The 19,985-nt window shown below is 43.3% G+C and overlaps 1 protein-coding gene across 2 annotated transcripts in view; it reads left to right on the plus strand.

The window, feature by feature from the left end:
* LOC147015204 (uncharacterized) overlaps window positions 1-19,892 on the plus strand; it is a 43,349-nt gene extending 23,457 nt beyond the window's left edge. Inside the window, exons 10-18 of one of the 2 annotated variants that reach the window (XM_085849752.1) lie at window positions 4,922-5,017; window positions 5,957-6,148; window positions 9,542-9,651; window positions 9,847-10,087; window positions 11,898-12,095; window positions 12,811-12,958; window positions 13,077-13,197; window positions 15,321-15,462; window positions 18,479-19,892. In XM_085849752.1, the coding sequence (XP_085705878.1) occupies window positions 4,922-5,017; window positions 5,957-6,148; window positions 9,542-9,651; window positions 9,847-10,087; window positions 11,898-12,095; window positions 12,811-12,958; window positions 13,077-13,197; window positions 15,321-15,462; window positions 18,479-18,556 (1,326 nt within the window). In that variant the 3' untranslated portion in view covers window positions 18,557-19,892. Of the gene's footprint in view, window positions 1-4,918; window positions 5,018-5,956; window positions 6,149-9,541; window positions 9,652-9,846; window positions 10,088-11,897; window positions 12,096-12,810; window positions 12,959-13,076; window positions 13,198-15,320; window positions 15,463-18,478 lie in introns of both variants that reach the window. The other variant, XM_085849753.1, reaches the window with a different exon arrangement.
* The last annotated feature ends 93 nt before the right edge of the window (window positions 19,893-19,985 follow it).

A 19,985-nucleotide genomic window follows, 5' to 3' on the forward strand; every position in this document is an offset into this window, starting at 1 on the left:
CTCAGAAGGATGACAGGCAGAGTTAACCCCACCTGGTATTAATTCAACGGCAAAGTGGGGTTTGAACTCAGGATCATAGGATCCCAAGCCCACCACCATAACCATTAAGCCAACACCAGGCATCACATCACAACACAATACATCACAAGCACAACAAAATGTCCAAAATTGACAAAATTAAAATGATACAATCTCTCGTGTTCACCCTCCTCTCTCCCCACAAAAAAAAATGTCAGCAGAAACAGAAGAGCGCTGTTTGTGTGATTATGGGGTTGGACAGGGTAATAACTGCCTGAGGAAAAAAATAATTCCTAAAGTGATTTGTCTGACACCTAAGTGACCTGTATCGCCTTCCAGATGGCAAAAGCTGAAACAGGACATTATCTGTGTGTGAGGCATCAGAGACTATCCTCCACGATCTAGTCACAGTATACTCTGTATAAATTGAAGCCAAAGAAGGCAACACACATCCAACTATCCTACCAGCAGTGCACTCAACCCTCTGGAGCCAAAGCTTTTGTTGCTGGGTGTAGCTGCCATACCACACACACGGAGAAAAAGTCAAAACACTTTCTATAATGACCCAATAAAACTGGATGAGAATCTCCGTGCAAAGGCCAAACTTCTTTAGCTGCCGTAAGAAGTAGAGTTGCTGAGCTTTCACGCAAGAAGTAGAGTTGATGAGGTGGACAGGCATTGCTGAGCTTTCTTAATATTAATATGTGTTGTGGTCCCACTTTAAACTACTGGTAATGCTTGAACCTAGAAGTTTAAAGCAGTCAACAATTTCACTAACTACACCATTGATGGTAAAGAGGGTCAACTGAACTTTTCATCCTACAAAAGCCAACAACCATCTCCTTAGTCTTTGCAGTATTCAGCTCGAGGTTGTTGTGTTTGCACCCTGACATAAACCCATTAACTTCCTCAAGGTATTCTGACTCATCAGAATTCACGATAATACCCTCGAGGGTCGTGTCGTCGGCAAACTTCACGAGCTGCACAGACTCATGATGAGACACCCAATCATTGGTGAAAGGGGAATAAAGAGGTGACGGCACGCACCCTTGTGGGGGACCAGTATTCAAGACAAATCGTCTGGGACAACTCATTGTTTAATTTTACTGTTTGCAATCAGTTAAGGAGAAAATCCAAAATCCAGTAGCAAATTGAGGGAGGAAAGTCAAGGGACTGGATTTTATAAAATATAACTATAAGGTTTCTGAGGGACAATGCCATTAAAATCAATAAAAAGAACATGAGCATCACGATTTGAAAACTCAAGATGCTGAAGAGCAAAATAAAGAACTAAGGCAATCAGCATCATCAACCAAACGATTTTCCCGAGAGGAAAACCGAAGAGGATCAAGCCAACAGGTGGTGATAGACTTAAGATGTTTGAGAACCAAATGCTCAAACGCCTTCATCACCACTGAGGTGAGAGCCATCTATAATCGTTGAGCATTGTCATTGTTCTTGAAGAGAGGCATAGTAATAGAAGATTTATAACAGAGGCACTATAGAATGTTGCAAAGAACTGTTGAAAATACAAGCAAAAACAGAGGAGAGCTGTTATGAACAATGCTTAAGAGTTGCTGTAGCAACACCATCAGGACCAGCTGCTTTTCTGATATTCTTTTTTCCTGAAAAGATGCCTCACTTCAGCCTCCTCCACAGCAGTGAATGCAGGAAGCAGTGAATCAGCAACCGGAAAAGAAACCGGGACAGGCACGGTATTCTGGGGATCATAGCGGCTGAAGAACTCGTTCAACTTGTCGGGAAGCTTGGGGTCGCTTCAACATTTGTGACATGATTCTTCTCCTTCTAAGGACAGACATTCTGAAGACCTTGCCAAACAGCTCGAGCATTATTAATTAAGAACTGGTTCTCCACGTTCTGTCTGTGCTTTAATTTTGCCCTGCGGATCTCCCTCTGCACATCATATTTAGCTTTCTTGGACAGAACTCGATCGCCGCTCTTGTCTGCTGCTTCCTTTACTCTCAGCTTTGCCCAAAGACCACTTTTAAACCATGGTGTGTCATTTGCCCATGATTTGATCTTCTTGGTTGAGATGCCGAGATCTTTGCAAATATGAATATGTGACGTGACCACATCATTGTACTCATGCAAGTCAACACAGGCACCAGCAAAAGAGGCCCGATCAGGACAATCAAAGCAACCTTGTAGTTGTTGAATATAATTCTGGTCCCAGCATTTAGCAATGCAAATCTGCGGATTAGCAGTTTTAAGCTTCTGCCGGTGAGACGGTATCAGGTAAATCATGGAGTGATCAGAAGAGCCGAGCGGGGCACGGGAAAGTCTCTGAGAACGAGAACATGACAATCAGAGAAAGAGTTCTCCATTCAAATCACATGATCAGCAAGCACCCCGATAGCAATCGGAGCGTGTGCCTGTGGAGGAATGTACATGGCCACCATTACAAGCGAGGAAAACTCTCGATGCATGTCATACGGTCTGCACTTGATGGTTGGTGTTTCAATATGAGAGGTGCAAAGCGTGGATAAAACACTGGTATCGTTGCACCACCTTTGGTTGATCAAAAAACACACTCAACCACCACCCTTGGATTTACCAACACAATCAAATATACGATCGGCTCTATAGAGTGTGGCGCCAGGCAGAAGAACAGCAGAATCGGGGATAGAAGGGTCTCCATGTACGGACTTGTGCGATTCAATAGAATTTTATCGAAAATTTTTGGCTACCTCTGTAATTTATTAGACATTTTGTGTCGGACTGATACCTCTGTAAATTTTTGGTAGACTCGGATTGCGTTTTTTAGGGATAAGTCCAGATGATTTGCTTATCTCCATCGAGGAGGATATTATTTGACATTTTAAGTGAAGGATTATATCGAAGATTCCACTTTTCCAGGCTGCTGTTGCTATGCTATCTGGACCAGCTGCTTTGTTGTTAGCTCATTGCTTGATGGATGCGTTGAGTTGCTCCTTCGTGAAAACTCCAGTTTCAATAGGTACCGCATCTGGTGTAATCCGTTGATTTTTCTTGATCTTCAAGGATTGGAGGATGACCGAGGAACTTGCAAAAATTCTCTTTAAGAGCTTTATTTCTCTCATATGGAGGATCACCTTTAATCCGAGCGGTGTCGTTTGATTTCCTTTCTGTTGTTTTATTCACAGTTTTCCAAGCTAGACTCCTCTGTTGATTATTATCACTTGCATCTTTGATTACTTGTACATTATCTTCTATGTAAGTGGTTTCTGATATTTGGTCGACAAGATTTAGTGCATACTTTGCCTCATCTACTTTTGGTCGTCCTTCTGAGCTCAGCCTGTATCATTCGAAGACTTACTGAGAGTTTCTCTTTCAGTTGCAATGGACATCTTTCCATGGTACTCTTTGCTTAACTTTAGGGGTTTTTTTTTTTAGGAATATCCCTCTCACCTGCAAACTCATGAGTCTCCATTAAATATTTCGGCAGAGTTTTCCTGATCGTCAGCACTGACGAGTTAAAATCTATTTCTTATTTCTACTGTGTATTGATCACTGATATGACGATCCATTCTTAGCTTTAGATTCCAATCAAATGGCATTTTTATCCCCACGTTTTAAAAAAAAAAAATGGGGGGGGGGGGGATATTGTAAATGGCTGTCTGTCTGTCTGTCTGTCTGTCCATCCGTCATGCGATCTCCTCCTAAACGGCTGTACATTATTTAACCAAACTTGGTAGTTATGATAACCGCATGGAAACAAAGGAGCAAGAGCAGTCTCATTTTTGGCCCCATCCCCCGGGGTAGGATCAAAAGGTTCAGTTGTGAAAAATGCAATTACGGGTATATTTTAAAACATTTTTAAATGGAACTTTGTACATGCAATCAACATTGGGGATGCATGAAATATATAACTATTCTTGGGTTTGACCCCCAGTTCATTCCCCAGAGAGTGGGGACTTCGGGTCACAGGGGTCAAAACGGGAAAAAAGATGAACTCAATATTTACCTCCGCCACCGAAGGTGAAGGAGGTTACGTTTTCCCCCCTTTCTGTCTGTTTTTCTGTTTGTTTGTGTACAAGATATCTCAAAAAGTTGTGGACAGATCTTTTGTGGACAGGTTCGGTGTGTGACAAGGACGAACTGGTTAGATTTTGGTGAAGATCTAGATCTGGATCCGACTACTAGAATTTTTAAAGTGATTCGTCACCATTGAGAGACCGGGCCAAAAAGTTGTTGATGGATTTGGATGAAACTTGGTGGACATGCTGGGTGTGTGACAAAGAAGAATTCATTCAATTTTGGTGAAGATCCGGATCTGGATCTGATAATTTTGTAAGTGATTCCTCACCATTGAGAGATCGGGATAAAAATGATGTATATTACGGGATAGCATGGTATTTCAAAAATGTATTTTGGCCGATATGTTCTCGTGGATCAGGCAATAACGTGGCGGAGGTATGCGCTCCACCGAGTGCCCTTCAAGTTGATATTGGGTCATTCCGTGTGGAATTTTTTTTTGCCATCTTTCAACTTTGCTGTTAGTATTTAATATATTTGCTTTGATAAGTATTTAATAGAACTGCGCTCTCTTTCTGTTTGGGTATCTGAAAGTGCACAATTTACCTTTACACTTTTTATACATGGTGTTCAATGAAATTCATTCATTTTCCTCGGCAAGATCATGACATTTCCACAATTTCTATTCATGGATTTCTGGTAAGATAATCCTTCTGCATTATCATAGCCTATTTTAGCGTTCATATCTGCAGTAATGATTGAAGCAGGATGCTTGCTCATTTATACCTCATGGTTCCACCTTTATATCTTTCCTCAATTTATGCCAAAAAAAAAATCCAACTTTTAATTCATTTCACCATACTTATTAATCTTGTGTGTCGTCGTGTGCACATATGATGACTCTCAATGAAATTGTTACCTGCAGCAGTGCCATTTAAGTCTGATGAGCTGGAGGAAGGAACATGATATGTTCTGTCGAGAGCTTGATGAAGATGAGGCTGTTTCCATTCGTACTTTGCACAAGGTAAGAATAAAGGAATATTTAGTTTTGTTGGAAAAATTTTATATAGTGTCGCTGTGTTTTTATATATATATATATATATATATATATATATATATATATATATATATATATATATATATATTGTCAAGGCTCATATAACAGCTAACACACAGAGCATACAACAAGGGGAGCAGGAGATGAGAGGGTCGAGAAAGGGAAGGACAAAACAGTGGGGAACGGAAACATTAGGAGATCTGTGGAAGGGAGAGGGATGGGGTGGGGTACGTGGGGTAAACAAGTTGGACACTACAGGAACTTTCAGGAAGGAAAGCAGGGAATTTGAAGGAGGTGGGTTTGGGGTGGATTGACAGGGGTATAAAAAAGATTGTGGTTTTGGATGGGGGAAGATAAAAGATGGTGGTGAACAGCTGTTTTGAAGACCTTCAGGGAAGAGTTGAGATTGAAGAGAGTGTGGAAGTTTGTTCCAAAGGCAGGAAAAAAAAAGAGGAATGAAAGAGTGAAGGTTGAGCAGTGATTCTTGATTTTGGTAGTTTTACCAGAAGGGGGTTGCTGGCGGATCTTGAGCGCCCTGCGCAAATATGATGGGGGAGGGGGATCGGGTGGCGGGGGGGGGGGACAGATCGTAGACAGAGCAGGCGATGGGCGAGGCCGGAGAGGAGACAGTAGAAGACAGAAAGACCACCGACCTGCCAGCGGTGAGAGAGTGAGAGACCCAAAGACTCAGCATCATTGCGGGAGATGCCGATGATCCGAAATACCCTGGTTTCTACAGCGTGAAGCCGAGAAAGGTGGGAGGCAGGAGCACCAGCCCAGAGGGGAGAGCAGTACTCCATCAGGCTGCAGACGAAAGCTTTGTATGTGGTCAGGAGCTTCAGTGTGCCAAGGAAAGACTGTGCATGACGGAGTTTGACTTGGTCTGTTGTTTCTGAATGTCTGTAGCATGCAAGTGCAGAACTCCAAAGATCTCTCGACTCCCTCTTGGAGACAGTGCTCCTGCAGGCTGGGGCAGCAGAGTTGGATGGCTGGCAGAAAAGGCTGCACAACGCGCTCAAGGGAGCAGTGGTGCAGGAAGAGAGGATGTTTCACAAGAGACAGAAAATACGACAGAAACATCTGCGGAAGTTTCAACAGGTTGTTGCTCATTTCTTTCAGTTTGTTCATGAAGGTTTCAAAAAAAATTTTTTTAATGTTTTTTTAATGTTCTGTGATGTCAGAATGTTAGCATAATAATAATTGTGACTAAAATATGTCCTTTCTCCATGAGCAAGTTTGGAAGCTCTCCATGCGAGAAAAACATCAAACCGGAACCAATCTGTGTCTTCATTAACATGGCAGAAGCCTGAAACAGATATTATGTTATCCACATATGCGTACGATACCAGCAACCTTAAGGCACTGTCATACCTTGATGATTTCGCCAGCGTATGCCGACTTATGAAAAATTTGTCTAAAACGCTGGCACACGTCAAATACGTTATGGGTAAGTTTTGTATATGTTAAGAGCACGCTGAAAAACACTGCCATACGTCGTAGTACACTGGCTTTCATCGTTGTACTTTGCGGTTGTCCTCAAATTTTTGCAAGCTTGAAATTTTACAACGTATGCCAGCGTATGACTCACACGTTCTGCTACGCTGGCCATAAGTTGTAGGCACGTTATGCGATCGTTGACAGACGTCGACACACGTTACTTGTAAGTTACTCATAAGTCGAAACAGGTCGAAATAATGTTTAGTATACCCGAAACTTTTCTCCGTCAAGGCACATTTTCTTTTCTTTCTCCTTGGCTCTGTGAAGGCACGTGACGAAATATCTGAAGTTGTTGTTGTTGTTGTTTTTTTTATTATTATTTTTTTTAGTCGATCACGAATTTTAAAATATATTCGGACATTTGCTTTTCAGTTTCGTCGTTGACGTGACAATATCCTCAAACAGAAAATATTCACAGAGGAGGAACTAAGAATAAGACATGAGCAAACTGAAGAGGCAATCGGATGTGACGTAACGGCATGTGATGAAATATCGGAAGTTATTGTTGTTGTTTTTTTTTAAACGCTGCCAATACGCCATTATAAGGTAGCTGTAAATTAGAAACACGTTCAGTAAGTTCTGTGATCGTCCGGAAGACGTCAATCAAATACGTCTACATACGTCAATATGCGTTGGAGGTACGTTACACAAAGGTTCAAAGCACGTTACTCATAGGTTAGAAATAAGTTTTGGGTATGCTAAGCATTACCTCGACGTGTTTCGACTTATGAGTAACTTACAAGTAATGTGCCTCGACGTGTGTCAACGATCGCATAACGTGCCTCGACGTGTGTCAACAATCGTGTAACGTGCCTACAACACGTAACTCATAGGTTATAAATAAGTTTCGGGTATGCTAATCATTACCTCGACGTCTTTCGACTTATGAGTAACTTACAAGTAATGTGTGTCAACGATCGCATAACGTGCCTACAACTTATGGCCAGCGTAGGGGAACGTGTGAGTCATACGCTGGCATACGTTGTAAAATTTCAAGCATGCAAACATTTGAGGACAACCGCAAAGTACAACGATGAAAGCCAGCGTACTACGACGTATGGCAGTGTTTTTCAGCGTGCTCTTAACGTATACAAAACTTACCCATAACGTATTCGACGTGTGCCAGCGTTTTAGACAAATTTTTCATAAGTCGGCATAGGCTTTTTAAATCGTCAAGGTGTGACTGCGATGTTGACACTTTCAATTTTCAGGCGGTTATGATTTAAATCGGCGTGCGGCAGGTTTTTAACAGAGAACGCCACGACTTCGTCGGCGATACGTGCAGCGCGCTATGCCTAAGTTAAACTATCGTTGGGCATAGGTTGTGAACACCGACAACAGGCTAAGCATTCGTTGGTATAAGTTATCTATAAGACAACAAAACGTTCTGTGCCCGTAACTAATATGTTATGCATACGACCAACACGTTATGAATACGACCAAAACTTTTTTAAAAAACATCAAAATTTCAGCGTATGCCAACGTTTTACATACATTTTTATACGTTGCCATTGCTGGCTAAATCGTCAAGGTGTGACAGGGCCTTTACATTGGCAAAGTTTATGATGTTCAGTTTACCAGTGACTGGTGGCTATTCTACCACAAGCATCACCTCCACACTGTCTTTGCTTACAGGAATGTGGAACTTTTTTGTGAACCAGTTAATAACTATTGTTGTCTTTTCGATGCCAGTGTTTATGTCATATTATGGAACATCACAGAGTGTACAAAGAATATTTCAAAAGTTCTGCACGAGTACGGCATATCATGGAAAAAAATTTAGGCCATTGGCATCTATTAGTCATCAGTGATGGCACTTTATATCGTCGTAGCCGTGTGGGTCGTTCCAGTTGCTTGGTGCGATCTGGGCCAGATGCTTCAACGTGACTGTAATGGCCAGCTCGATCAGCCGTCCCGGTCCGGATTACTGGTTTTTCCACTCGAAAACCATGCCGGTGGGACTGATGAATCAGCCAAGCCTTATGCTAATTGATGCCGCATGCCTCATCTCTAATTAATGGCTGAGCAAAGCCAAGAGACGTGAGGCACAGTCTGGAAAGACCTCTCTAATTGTCATCGCCAATCAACCCTCAACAGATTTTGCAAAAGTGACCACAATGACTCAAATTCACCCTGAGACCAGCTATATTTAATCTAACTAGTGATGCTCACATGGGGGAAAGAATACACAAAGCAAATACAATAAATGGCAATGAAAACCCCTTATCCTTATCAAACCATGCACACCGATGAATGAACAGGATTTCTTCATAATCTAAGTCCTTAATCTGGGCCCACATGCACACCACGGTCGAGAAGACAGAGATAATCCACGAGACAGAAATACCAGGTACACCCAGGCAGGAAAATCCAGTCACCGTCACGCCTTGCTCAGCAGGGAAATGGCCCATCGTGTCCCGTTTCTTCGGCATCTGGCCTGGAGAAAAGCAGAGGATGTGACTCTGGCACGGGTGTGGCGTGGCTCTGGCTTAACAGGAGCGGTGTAGAAGTGCAGCTTTCCCACAGGCTCATTCCGGACAACTCCTCGCTTCCGCTCGGAACGCCCGAGCTGGAAACTTCAATGTCCACTGAAATGCAGATGGGTTAGCCGGCTTTACATCCTCATTCAAGGGACGGCATGCTCTGAGATGGAAAACTCCGTGTCGACATCGGTTCATGATGGCTCATTCAAGCCCACAGAAGAACAAATCCATGACCAGACATGTTTTCTTTTATTTTCTTGATGTAATTTTCATCCGATGAATGACATCCCAATGACACAGTGACGCAGCATCCCTCATCCAATGAATGACACAGCCTTCCCATGGAAGTCTGCCATCCAAGTACTGTACTTACCCAATCATGGCAATATTGGTGTGCTCTTGTTTATGCAACAGGTTGTTTTATTACTTTTTTCCCTTTGTAGGGAATCAGAAAAATTATTTTTTTAAATGTCCGTCCTTGTACACTTGGCTGCTGTTTTTCTTTATTCAGGGATGGCTGGATAAACAACAGCTGCTTGCAGAGTCCTTGCAGCAGTTTGTGCTCCAGGAAGGCAGGAGGATTGTTATGTTACTTGACGCTCTCTCTGTCCTGCCTGAAAGGTAAGCAGTGACTCTTCATGGCATTAACTGAGTCTTAAGAAAGCAGACCTGATGCTGTCTGACTGTATTTCACTGCAATTAAGTCAGGCTTGCACTTCAATCAGGTTCTCTCTAAAGGGGATTTACAAGATGTCTTACTTTTGTGCCCCACATGGAACATAGACATTTTGGTCAGGAAATATTTCCCATTTTTAGCACCGCGAGCCATCTACGAGTGGAACATAGTCTGGGCTTACTGGCCTGGACCTCAACTCTGAGCTTGGCTTGCCTCGTGGCACAAGTCAGGGTGGTTCAACAATTGACTGAGGCTGCAGGACTTCCTGGAAGGCCGTTAAGGAACTGGAAAGGATACACTGAGGTGCAAGAATCTTGTGTGGAACCAAAATCAGCCAACACAGCGATCGGTCATCCACGTCGTAAACAGGTACGTGCTCAGGTAATTTTACCACACATACTTGTTCCCTCTTATACTGGGTGTAGTGGCGTGCGCCTGTAATCCGGCTACTCAGAGGCTTGGGTTGGAGGATCGCTTGAGGACGAGAGCTCTGCACTGGGCCGCACTATGAGAGGGTGTCGGGCAGCCCGGAATCATGGCGAAACCCAATCCAAATCCCTGTGTCGTAAGAGGCGACCAGGGTTGCGTCAGGAAGGGCATCCGGCGTAAAACCTATGCCAAATCAGTTTGCGGATCATAACGGATGATCCGTTGTGGCGACCCCTAACGGGAGAAGCTGAAAGACAAACAACAATACTTGTTCCCTCTTATCTTTTTTTTTCGTTTTGTATACAAAGTCGAGGCCAGTGGGAAAGCGAGAACAATAGAACGGATCAGGATGTAACAGAACAAAAGGAACAGCAGAAAGAGAGGGGGAAACATACCAACAGCAGTGTTGATGGACAAAATAGAGGAAGTTGGAGAAACAAGATATGTGGGGAAGAATGAGGGGAAAGGGAGGATGCATGGGTTCGACAATATGGATACAGAAGCAAGCTCTCAGGAAGGAAAAACTGGAGACTTTGAAAGGGGTTGCCTTGAGGAGGGATAATGGGAACAGAAAAGATCAATGGTTTTGTATAGCTTATCTATATCCTTCATCTGGACCCACATTCACACCACAGTAGAGAAGACAGAGGGAATCCATGAGACAGAAATACCAGGTACTCCCAGCAGAATCCCGCAGGAAAATCCAGGCACAGTCCCCGGCTTACTCGACGGGGAAATGGCCCGTCGTGACCTTTGCAACTTGCCTGGAGGAGAGGATAGGGTGTGCCACTGGCACGGGTGTGGCATCGCTCTGGCTCTACAGGAGCGGTGAACAAGCGCAGCTTTCCCCCAGGCCGATTCCGTACAACTCCTCACTTCTGCTCGGAACACCCAAACTGGAAACTTTAATGTCCACTGAAATGCAGCTGGGGTAGCCGGCTTTACACCCCCATGCAAGGGACGACATGCTGTGAGATGCAGAACTCTATGTTGACATCGCTTCAAGAGAGCTCATTCAAGCCCACAGCAGAACAAATCCATGACCAGATCTATTTTTGTTAATTTTCTTGATGCTATCTTCTCATCCCTCAGCCAATGACGCACAGCCTTCCCAAGCAAGTCCACCTTAATGTCCACCGAACCATCTGAAATGGTGGTGAACAGCTGTCTTGAATACCTGGAGGGAAGGATTTGATTGAAGAGGATGTGGAGGTTGATTCCACAGGTGAAAAAAAAAGAGGAACGAATGAGTGGAGGTGAGCAGTTATTCCGGAATTAAGTAGTTTCACCAAAAGGGAGTTGCTGGTGTACTGTGTGCACCCAGCAGAAACTGGGGGAGGAATTGGACAAAGTACAGAAAGAGCAGATGGTGCAAGACCAGGAAGGAAGCGGTGGAAGACCGAGAGACCATCGACGAGTCTGCAATGGTGAAGTGATAGGCCCACAGACCCTCGACGTCATCGTGGGAGGTTCCAATAATGTTGAAGGCCTCTGTTTCCATTGTGTGGAGGTGAGCAAAGTGTGAAGCAGTGGTGCCAGCTCAGAGGGGAGAGCAGTCCTCCATCAAACTGCAGATAAAGGCCTTGTATGTTACGCTATAACCCCCATGTATTTCACTTGTCTCTCTTTGTACGTGAAAATTATCTTTCTCATTGTGCTGTCACCTCTGTTGTCGTGAAGTTATTATTCCGTCAGGACTATTCTGCAACTGTTTTACCGTTATCCCTTCCACCCTCCTTATTTTTTTTTTAAATAAAAACAGGTGAAGAAGCAGATGTCATTGGTCTGGCACATTGAAGGGATGGACAATTTTATCAACAAGCAATTTACTGAAGGAGTGAAAATTGCACAAGTGGAGCTGAGGTGCTGGCGATCCAGCGTGGCGAGTCACCTACTCCTTGCTCGTTTTGCGGAATGTTCTGCTGTTTGGAGTTGTGACCAAATCTTTCGAAGGTTGCAGGTGTGACGGAATTTCATGTTTATGGGATTTCAGGCTTGTTTTGCAAACTAAGATGTGTTGTTTTAGTGAATTTGGCTCCTCACTGTGAACATGTAGCATGACTGGTCAATGGATGGTGGGATTCAGGATGAGATGGGATATGAAGGAAGCATGAAATGGTGGAAGGAAGTTTGTTACTGAAGTTTAAAAGGAGCTTTTTTAAAACTTACACTTATCTTAGACTTGTAAGGGAGATTTAAATCATCAATGTGGTGGACGCAGACATTAGTAGACATCATTGGACTTCAACATGAATCGCAAGGATATCAGAAGACAGTATTGGATTTGAACCGGGATTATGAGGGACTTCAACGCAGGAGCAGGCCATTCCGCTCATCAAGCTAGCACAATGGTTGCCAACCCATGGTTGTTTGTCCATGCTCTATCATTTATAAATGCTGAGCATCAAGCAAGGAAGCAGCACGTACCATTTTAAAAGTCTTCAGTGTGACTCGTCCGGGGTCGGGTTGGAACCGCCAACCACCCGAACTCGCAGTGGACACTCAACCATTAGACCACCGAGTCTGGACTGCTTTCCAGCAGTTACCTACATCATGAACAAGGGTTCAGTTTGGGAACACTAACAGTCCAATGCACTCACAGGATGCTGACACATGTAAAAAAAATGTATTTGTCAGGAGGGCTTTTGTGATGCTTGATGTACTGCACTGCGCAGAGAGCTGTTGCCAAGACGTTGGAGCATGACGAAGACAGCTACATGTGCTGTCAGAATGTCCCTGGAGTATTGTGGAGATTTGGACAGCAAGTGATGACTGTGCTGCAATTGCAGGACCATTGGAAACCATGGTGGCCAAATTATGAAGGTCTTGTCTGTTTAACTGGACCTCGTTCTTTTCTCTTCCTGTTTTGCATTTAAAGTAACTTTCATAGATTCCGAAAACACGATACTGGGCTTATTAACTTTGTTGCATTGTGTCACAGGTGTGAAGGAGGAAAGTGGAGGTTTGCTTGCTCAAAACGATGTCAGCAAATCATCTCCTGATGCTTTGTCCAAGCACGATGTGCAGGACAAACAAAATTATGCTTCAGCTAGTCGTCTCAGGTTAGTCTTATGCTCGTCATCCCTACGCTTTTTGAAAAGAATGGGAGGCTGTTGTAATCGGCTCTGTCCGTCTGCTTGTCTTTCCGTCACACTGTCTCCTCCTAAACGGTTGTGCATAATTTCACCAAACTTGGAAGTTATGATCATCACATGGCAAGGAGCAAGAGCGGTATCATTTTTTGACCCTGCCACCTGGAGCGGAGGTAAAAACCAAAAAATGCAATTACAGGTACATTTTAAAATGAAACTTTGAATGTGCAATCAACATTGGGAGACGCATACAATATGTAACGATTGTTTGGGATTTGACCGCAAGGTCACAGGGGTCAAAACAGGAACAAAATGTTTTTTTGTTTTGTTTTTTTAACTCAAAATTTGATGTTGGGTCATTGCTGGTGGAACGTTTTTCATTGTTTCGACTTTGCTTTCGGTGAAAAGCACGGGGATTTGCGATGGCGCACCATTGATTTTGCTCGAGTTAGTCTGTCCCACATGCAGCAGAAGACGGGGTTTTGCAATCACGTGTGTGTGTGTGTGTGTGTGTGTGTGTGTGTGTGTGTGTGTGTGTGTGTGTGTGTGTGTGTGTGTGTGTGTGTGTGTGTGTGTGTGTGTGTGTGTGTGTGTGTGTGTGTGTGTGTGTGTGTGTGTGTGTGTCTCCAGGCCATAACTTCTTTTTTTTTACCATTTGTCATCAAATTTTCAACGAATCTTTATTCTGAGAATATGGAGAAGACAAATTAATAATTTTGTTGAAATAATTTTCATTATTAATTATGATTATTACCTCTGCCACCAAAGGTGGATGGAGGTTATGTTTTCACCCCTGTCTGTTTGCTTGTGAACAAAATATGTCTAAGTTGTGCATGGATTTGGACGACATTTGGTGGAGAGCTTGGGTATGTGACAAGGACTAAATGATTAGATTTTGGTGACGATCCAAATCTGGATCCGGATCCGAGAAATTTTAAAGTGATTTTTCACCAACAAGAGATTGGGCCAAAAACGACATACAGCAGGATATCTCAAAAAGTTATGGACAGATTCGGCCAAAACTTGGTGGGCAGGTTGGATATGGAACGGGGAAGAAGTTATTCAATTTTCGTGAATATCCGAGTCCAAGAATCTTTTTAAGTCATTTTCTTTTCACCACTGAGTGATCGGGCGAAAACGATATCTGAAAAAGTTGCGGACTGATGCGGATGAAACTTGGTGGATGAGTTGCTTATGTGATGAGAACAAGCCGATTATATTTTAGTTCAGGTCCGAATCTAGATCCGGCCTATCAGTGGAATACAAAATCTCAACTAATCAATCTGGCGGAGTTCTGCACTCCACCGAGTCCCCTTCTAGTTATCATTGTTCAACCCTTTTTTTGGCCTTTTTTATGCTCTATTATTTTTTAACAGTTTTTTTTTTCTTCAGCAACCACTTGGATGAGCGGACCCCCCCCAACCCCCACCCATATGCAGAATATTTCAATTATAATTGTGACGTCATAGGTCTCGTGATATGGCAACTATCTTGGATTATACACAAATAATTAAAACATTATATCTCTGAAACCGCTGATCGGAAAATTTTGAAACTTGTCACGCCTCATTTTACTCCCAATGGGGAATAAAGGGTTGTAATGACGATGTTATTGGTTAAGTGGTTCACCAGTCATACATGTTTTAATCGAAATCCTTGTTTACCATTGATATTCAGTGTGTATCTCCAGGCCGTAACGTATTTTACCAATTGAGCTTTTGTCATCAAGTCTTCAACAAACCATTATGATGAGATTATGAAGAACCCAAATTAATAAAATGTACAATTGTTGTTTCAATCATCGTTTTCATCAAGTTTAGTTTGAGTACAAAGTTATGCTTTTGCATTTCGAGATGCTTTCTCGTTTGATTTTGTATTCAGCGTTGTGTTTTCCATCGGGAAAATACGCGTTTCGTGGTATTGTAACATTAGCCTTGAAAGTTATCCTCTTGTAATTTATTTGGAAAAGAAATAAAAATGAAATGGCTTGAGGTGAGACATGACTTCATATGACACGAGTTGGGATGTTAGAGATGTGCAGCATACTTGGTTACGTGAAAAGTTAATTTAAAAGCAAATTGTTAATCACTCAGGCGTCGACGAGACAAGAGCCAGGCATGGATTGATATTGGCATCGACTCGAGCTGTGCTGGAATTCAGCATTGTCATACAGGCGCACCTGAGATGTGCTCTTCGTGTCAGCATTTGCCATCTACTCAAAGGATACAACTACAGGTGGTGACATGTACTCTCTCTCTCTTTCTTTGATGTACCATCCTCTGCAGAGCGTTGGTGCTGCTAAAGCAGCTTCCTGAGCAATGGCTAAGCTGGGTGGTTTGCAGTGGTTTGGGCAGGAATCTGTAATTTGTTCAGGGTGCCGGCGATGGCTTGCCTATTCTTCGTGAAGGACACTGTAAGATCTTTAACATCCACCAACTAATGCCGGTAGACGGGACGTCAGTTTTAACGTCCATCTGAGGGACGGCACACACATTGATGAATCACCCTGCCTGTGAAACACCAGGATGACAGTTTATAGCTGGGTCGAGATTCAAACCCAGGCTAGATAGCTTCAAGGCGAGTGCACGTACCTCTAGGTCAGTCTGGTGACCTGCTAAGTTACCTTTTAATACAATAGCAAAACATTTGTAAAGCAGATGCTAATAAAAAAGTTGCTTACAAAATATGTAGGGAAACATTTTTATGATGGGTTTTGGAATTATAAACTCATTAATTTTGAAACCAAGAAATAATTTTTAACATTAAACCACATTGTCTTGCAAATGATGAGCATATAATTACCTCTACCACCGTAGGTGGACAGAGGTTATGTTTCCACCCTTGTTTGTTTTGAGAAAAATTTAAAATTTTCAACATAATTTATGTCGGTCTGTCTTGTTTGGTTGTACGTTTGTCTGTGAGTGTGATAACTCGCGAACGCTTTCAGCTATCTTTGTTCAACTTTACCAGAGGATTCCAAAGGACAAAAGTGAGATTGTCAATGTTTTTGACTATATGTCAAAGATCAAGGTGACAGTGATGTCATTTGCATGATTTTCGTCATACCTGTCAAGCTACTGCCTAATGCCTTCGTGTCTGTTTGTTTGTCTGTCTGTGAGCAGGATATCTCAAAAAGTTATTCACGGATTTGAACGAAACTTGGTGGACAGATTGGGTGTATGACGAAGATGAATTTAGTAGATTTTGGTGAAGATCCGGATCTGGATCCGAGAATGTTTTTAATTTTTAAGCGATTCTTCAGCATTGAGAGATGGGGCCAAAAACGATATACTGTATAGCATATTTCAAAAAGTTGTGGACTGATTATGACAAAACTTGGTGGGTGAGTTGGGTATGTGACAAGGACAAGCCAATTAGATTTTGGTTAACGTCTGGATGCAGATCCGTCCTATCAGTGGGATATAAAACGTAAACTGTTCAGCCTGGCGGAGGTACAGTGCCTATAGAAAATCTACACCTCCACACCCCTTTTCAAGATTTTGACCTTGAGTTTCCTTATAGCCTGGAAGTAAATTGCATTAAATCAGACTTTCTCCACCTTCATTTACACATCATAAACCGCAACTTCCAAGTGAAAAACAAATTTCAGAAAATTAATTAAAAATACAAATCTGGAATATCTTGGTCAGATAAGTATCCACCTAACCCTCCCCCCCCCCTATATAATAGCAATTGTAAGTTAGCTCAGGTGTAACCAATCACCTTCAAAATCACACATCAAGTTAATTGACCTCTCCCTGTGTTAAATTGTAGTGATTCTGATTATTTCAGAATAAAATAAGCTGTTACTGTGGGTTTCCTGTGCTGGGTAATGCACTTCAGAGCAAAGACTCAACCATGAGCACCAAGGAGCTTTCAAAAGCCCTCTGGGATAAAGTTTTGGAAAGGCATAGATCAGGGGATGGGTATAAAAATATTTCAAATCCTGAAAGTCCTTGGACTACAGTCAAGACAATCATGAAGAAGTGGAAGATGTATGGTACCACCAAGACCCTGTCTCGATCAGGCTGCCCCTCCAAACTGGATGACCAAGTAAGGAGACTGATCAGAGAGGCCACCAAGAGGCCTTTGGCAACTTTGAAAAGCGGCATACCTTCATGGCAAAGACTGGTCACTGTGTGCATGTGATAACATCCTAAGCTCTCCACAAGTCTGGCTTCTACGGTAGGTTTGCAAGAAGGAATCTACGACTCAAAAAAGCCCACCTTGAGTCCCATTTGAAGTGTGCAAAAAAAAAAAAACATTCCGGAGATTCTGAAGCCGTGTGGAAAACAGTTTTCTGGTCTGACACAACCATGATGGACCATTTTGGCCTGAATGCAAAACGTTGCGTTTGATGCAAACCCAACACAGCACATCACACAAAGAACACCATCCCTACTGTGGAGCATGGTGGTGGTGGCATCTTGTTATGGGGATGTTTCTCATCAGCAGGGACTGGGGCACTTGTCAGGGTAGAAGGGAAAATGGATGGAGCAAAAAACAGAAAAATCCTGGAGGAATACCTGCTGCCCCCTGCAAGAAAGCTTAAATCGGGATGGAAGTTCACCCTTCAGCATGACAACGATATGACATTTACCGAGTTGTGTGAAGCACACAGCCAAAGCTACAATGGAGTGGCGAAGGAAAAAAAGATAAATGTCCTTGAGTGGCCCAGTCTGAGCCCCGACCGAAATAGAAAAATCTGTGGAATGACTTGAAGATTGCTGTCTATCAATACTCTCCACACAACTTGACTGAGCTTGAACAGTTTTCTTTTTTTTACAGAAGAATGAGCAAATATTGCCCAATTAAGGTGTGTCAAGTTGGTAGAGAGCTATTCCAACAGACTCACAGCTGTAATTGCTGTAAAAGGTGCTTCCACCAAGTGTTAACTCAGGGGGGTGGACACTTATCCAACCAAGATATTCTAGTTTTGTATTTTTAATTAGTATTTTGAAAGTTGTAGAATTTGTTTTTCACTCGGAAGTTGTGGGTTACGATGTGTAAATAAAGGTGGAATAAGTCTGATTTAATGCAATTTAATTCTAGGCTGTAAGGCAAGAAAATATGAAAATTTTGAAAGAGGGTAAAGACTTTCTATAGGCGCTGTATGTGCTCTACCGAATGCCGTTCTCATTTAGGATTGCCTTCGTGTCCTCAAACATAGCAATGTTCTTGCTTAGAAAATGAACAAATAACTGTTGTTGGTTTTATTTTCATCATTCTTTTATGCTTTTTTCGTTTTCAGACTGCTTTCCAGGATTGCTTGAAAGATCTAACTTGTCCTTCGGAAACTGAAGTACAAGAAATGGAATTGATCACGTGACAAAGTGTCGCGAGGTGATGAGATCTCCACATGGAGGAAAATAACAAGCTATTACATGGAGCACAGTGACATGTTAACAAGCATCACATGGAGCATAGTCGCATGGATCTCCTTATAAAGGGACATTTCATGGAGCATGGTCGCTTGGACCTCCATATAAAGGGACATCATGTCAAGCATGGTCACGTGGACCTCCATAGAAAGGGCATTGATGTCACATTGAGCATTCTTGCTAAATCTCCAAATAAAAGAGAGAAAAAAAAAACAAACATGATATTGTTGCGAATCTGGAAGCCATGAGTTCACAACATGCAGGTCCTATAGAACAGTTATTTCGAAAAGTAAATGTGGATAGATAGCTCCCTGTCCCTTGTTTAATGGGTGAATAAATGTACACGTGCTGTGAGTTATTTTGATAGTCAGGGTTTTCTTTTATTTTTACACCACCAACATCAACTACGACAACGCCAGCATTGCCCTCAACTTCACCTCGCTCTGGCCGACGCCATGGTGGGCGGAGTTCAAGGAGGAGCCTCGCGGCGGCCCTCGACCAATCAGCGTGCTACGAGTGAGGTGGCCGCCGCTCAGCCAATCAGACCCCGCGATGGTGAGAAAGGCGGTCCACGTGACGTCACCACGCCCCCGGGCCAATCTACGGACTTGCCGCTCGTTTTGGCCAATGAGAGGGCGACGAGTGATTCTGCGCGCCAAAACCCGTCCAGTGAGGGAGAGCGGGGAGGGTGGAGGCATCCCCTTCCACCCCCCTGGAGAAGGGTGAATAAGGGCACGACGCGTTCGGACAGAGATTCCCTCCTCCTCCTCCTCCTCCACAAGAACCGCAAGGCGGTTGCACGCCATGTCTCTGTCGGTGAACAAGGAAAGAGAAACTGGGGACACGATTGGAGATCGTGTTCGCCTGACACGAGTGGTGATCACGTTCACCTGACATGAGTGGAGATCGCAGTCGCCTGACACGAGCGGTTGTCGCATTCACTTCACACGCGAAAGGTCCGAGTCCCGCCAGCTCAACGTACCCGCACGAGGAGGACAGGTCCGAGGCAGGCTCTGGTCTTCAGCTCGCCTTTCCCTCTGAGCTGGAGGCCTCAATAAAGGCTGTGGCCACTGGTGTGTGTGTGTGTGTGTGTGTGTGTGTGTGTGTGTGTGTGTGTGTGTGTGTGTGTGTGTGTGTGTGTGTGTGTGTGTGTGTGTGTATGTGCATCAGATGTATAAGTGCTCTTGGCTGTACATACGTGCTTCTCTATTAGTCGTGATAACTCTGTTTCTTGCGTGCTTCCCCCTTTCCCCCCATTATAAATAAATACATTTGTTAAATGTGTCAGTTCGTTGCTGTGTTTCTTCCATTGGCTTAGCAAAGCGCGTGTTGGTGAATTATAAAGGCTGGTGCTGCTGTAAAGGGACATTTGGACCG

This window comes from Eptatretus burgeri, chromosome 12, assembly GCF_056783735.1.
Source record: "Eptatretus burgeri isolate ZD-2024b chromosome 12, Ebu_testis_v1, whole genome shotgun sequence".
Taxonomy (NCBI): Eukaryota; Metazoa; Chordata; class Myxini; order Myxiniformes; family Myxinidae; genus Eptatretus; species Eptatretus burgeri.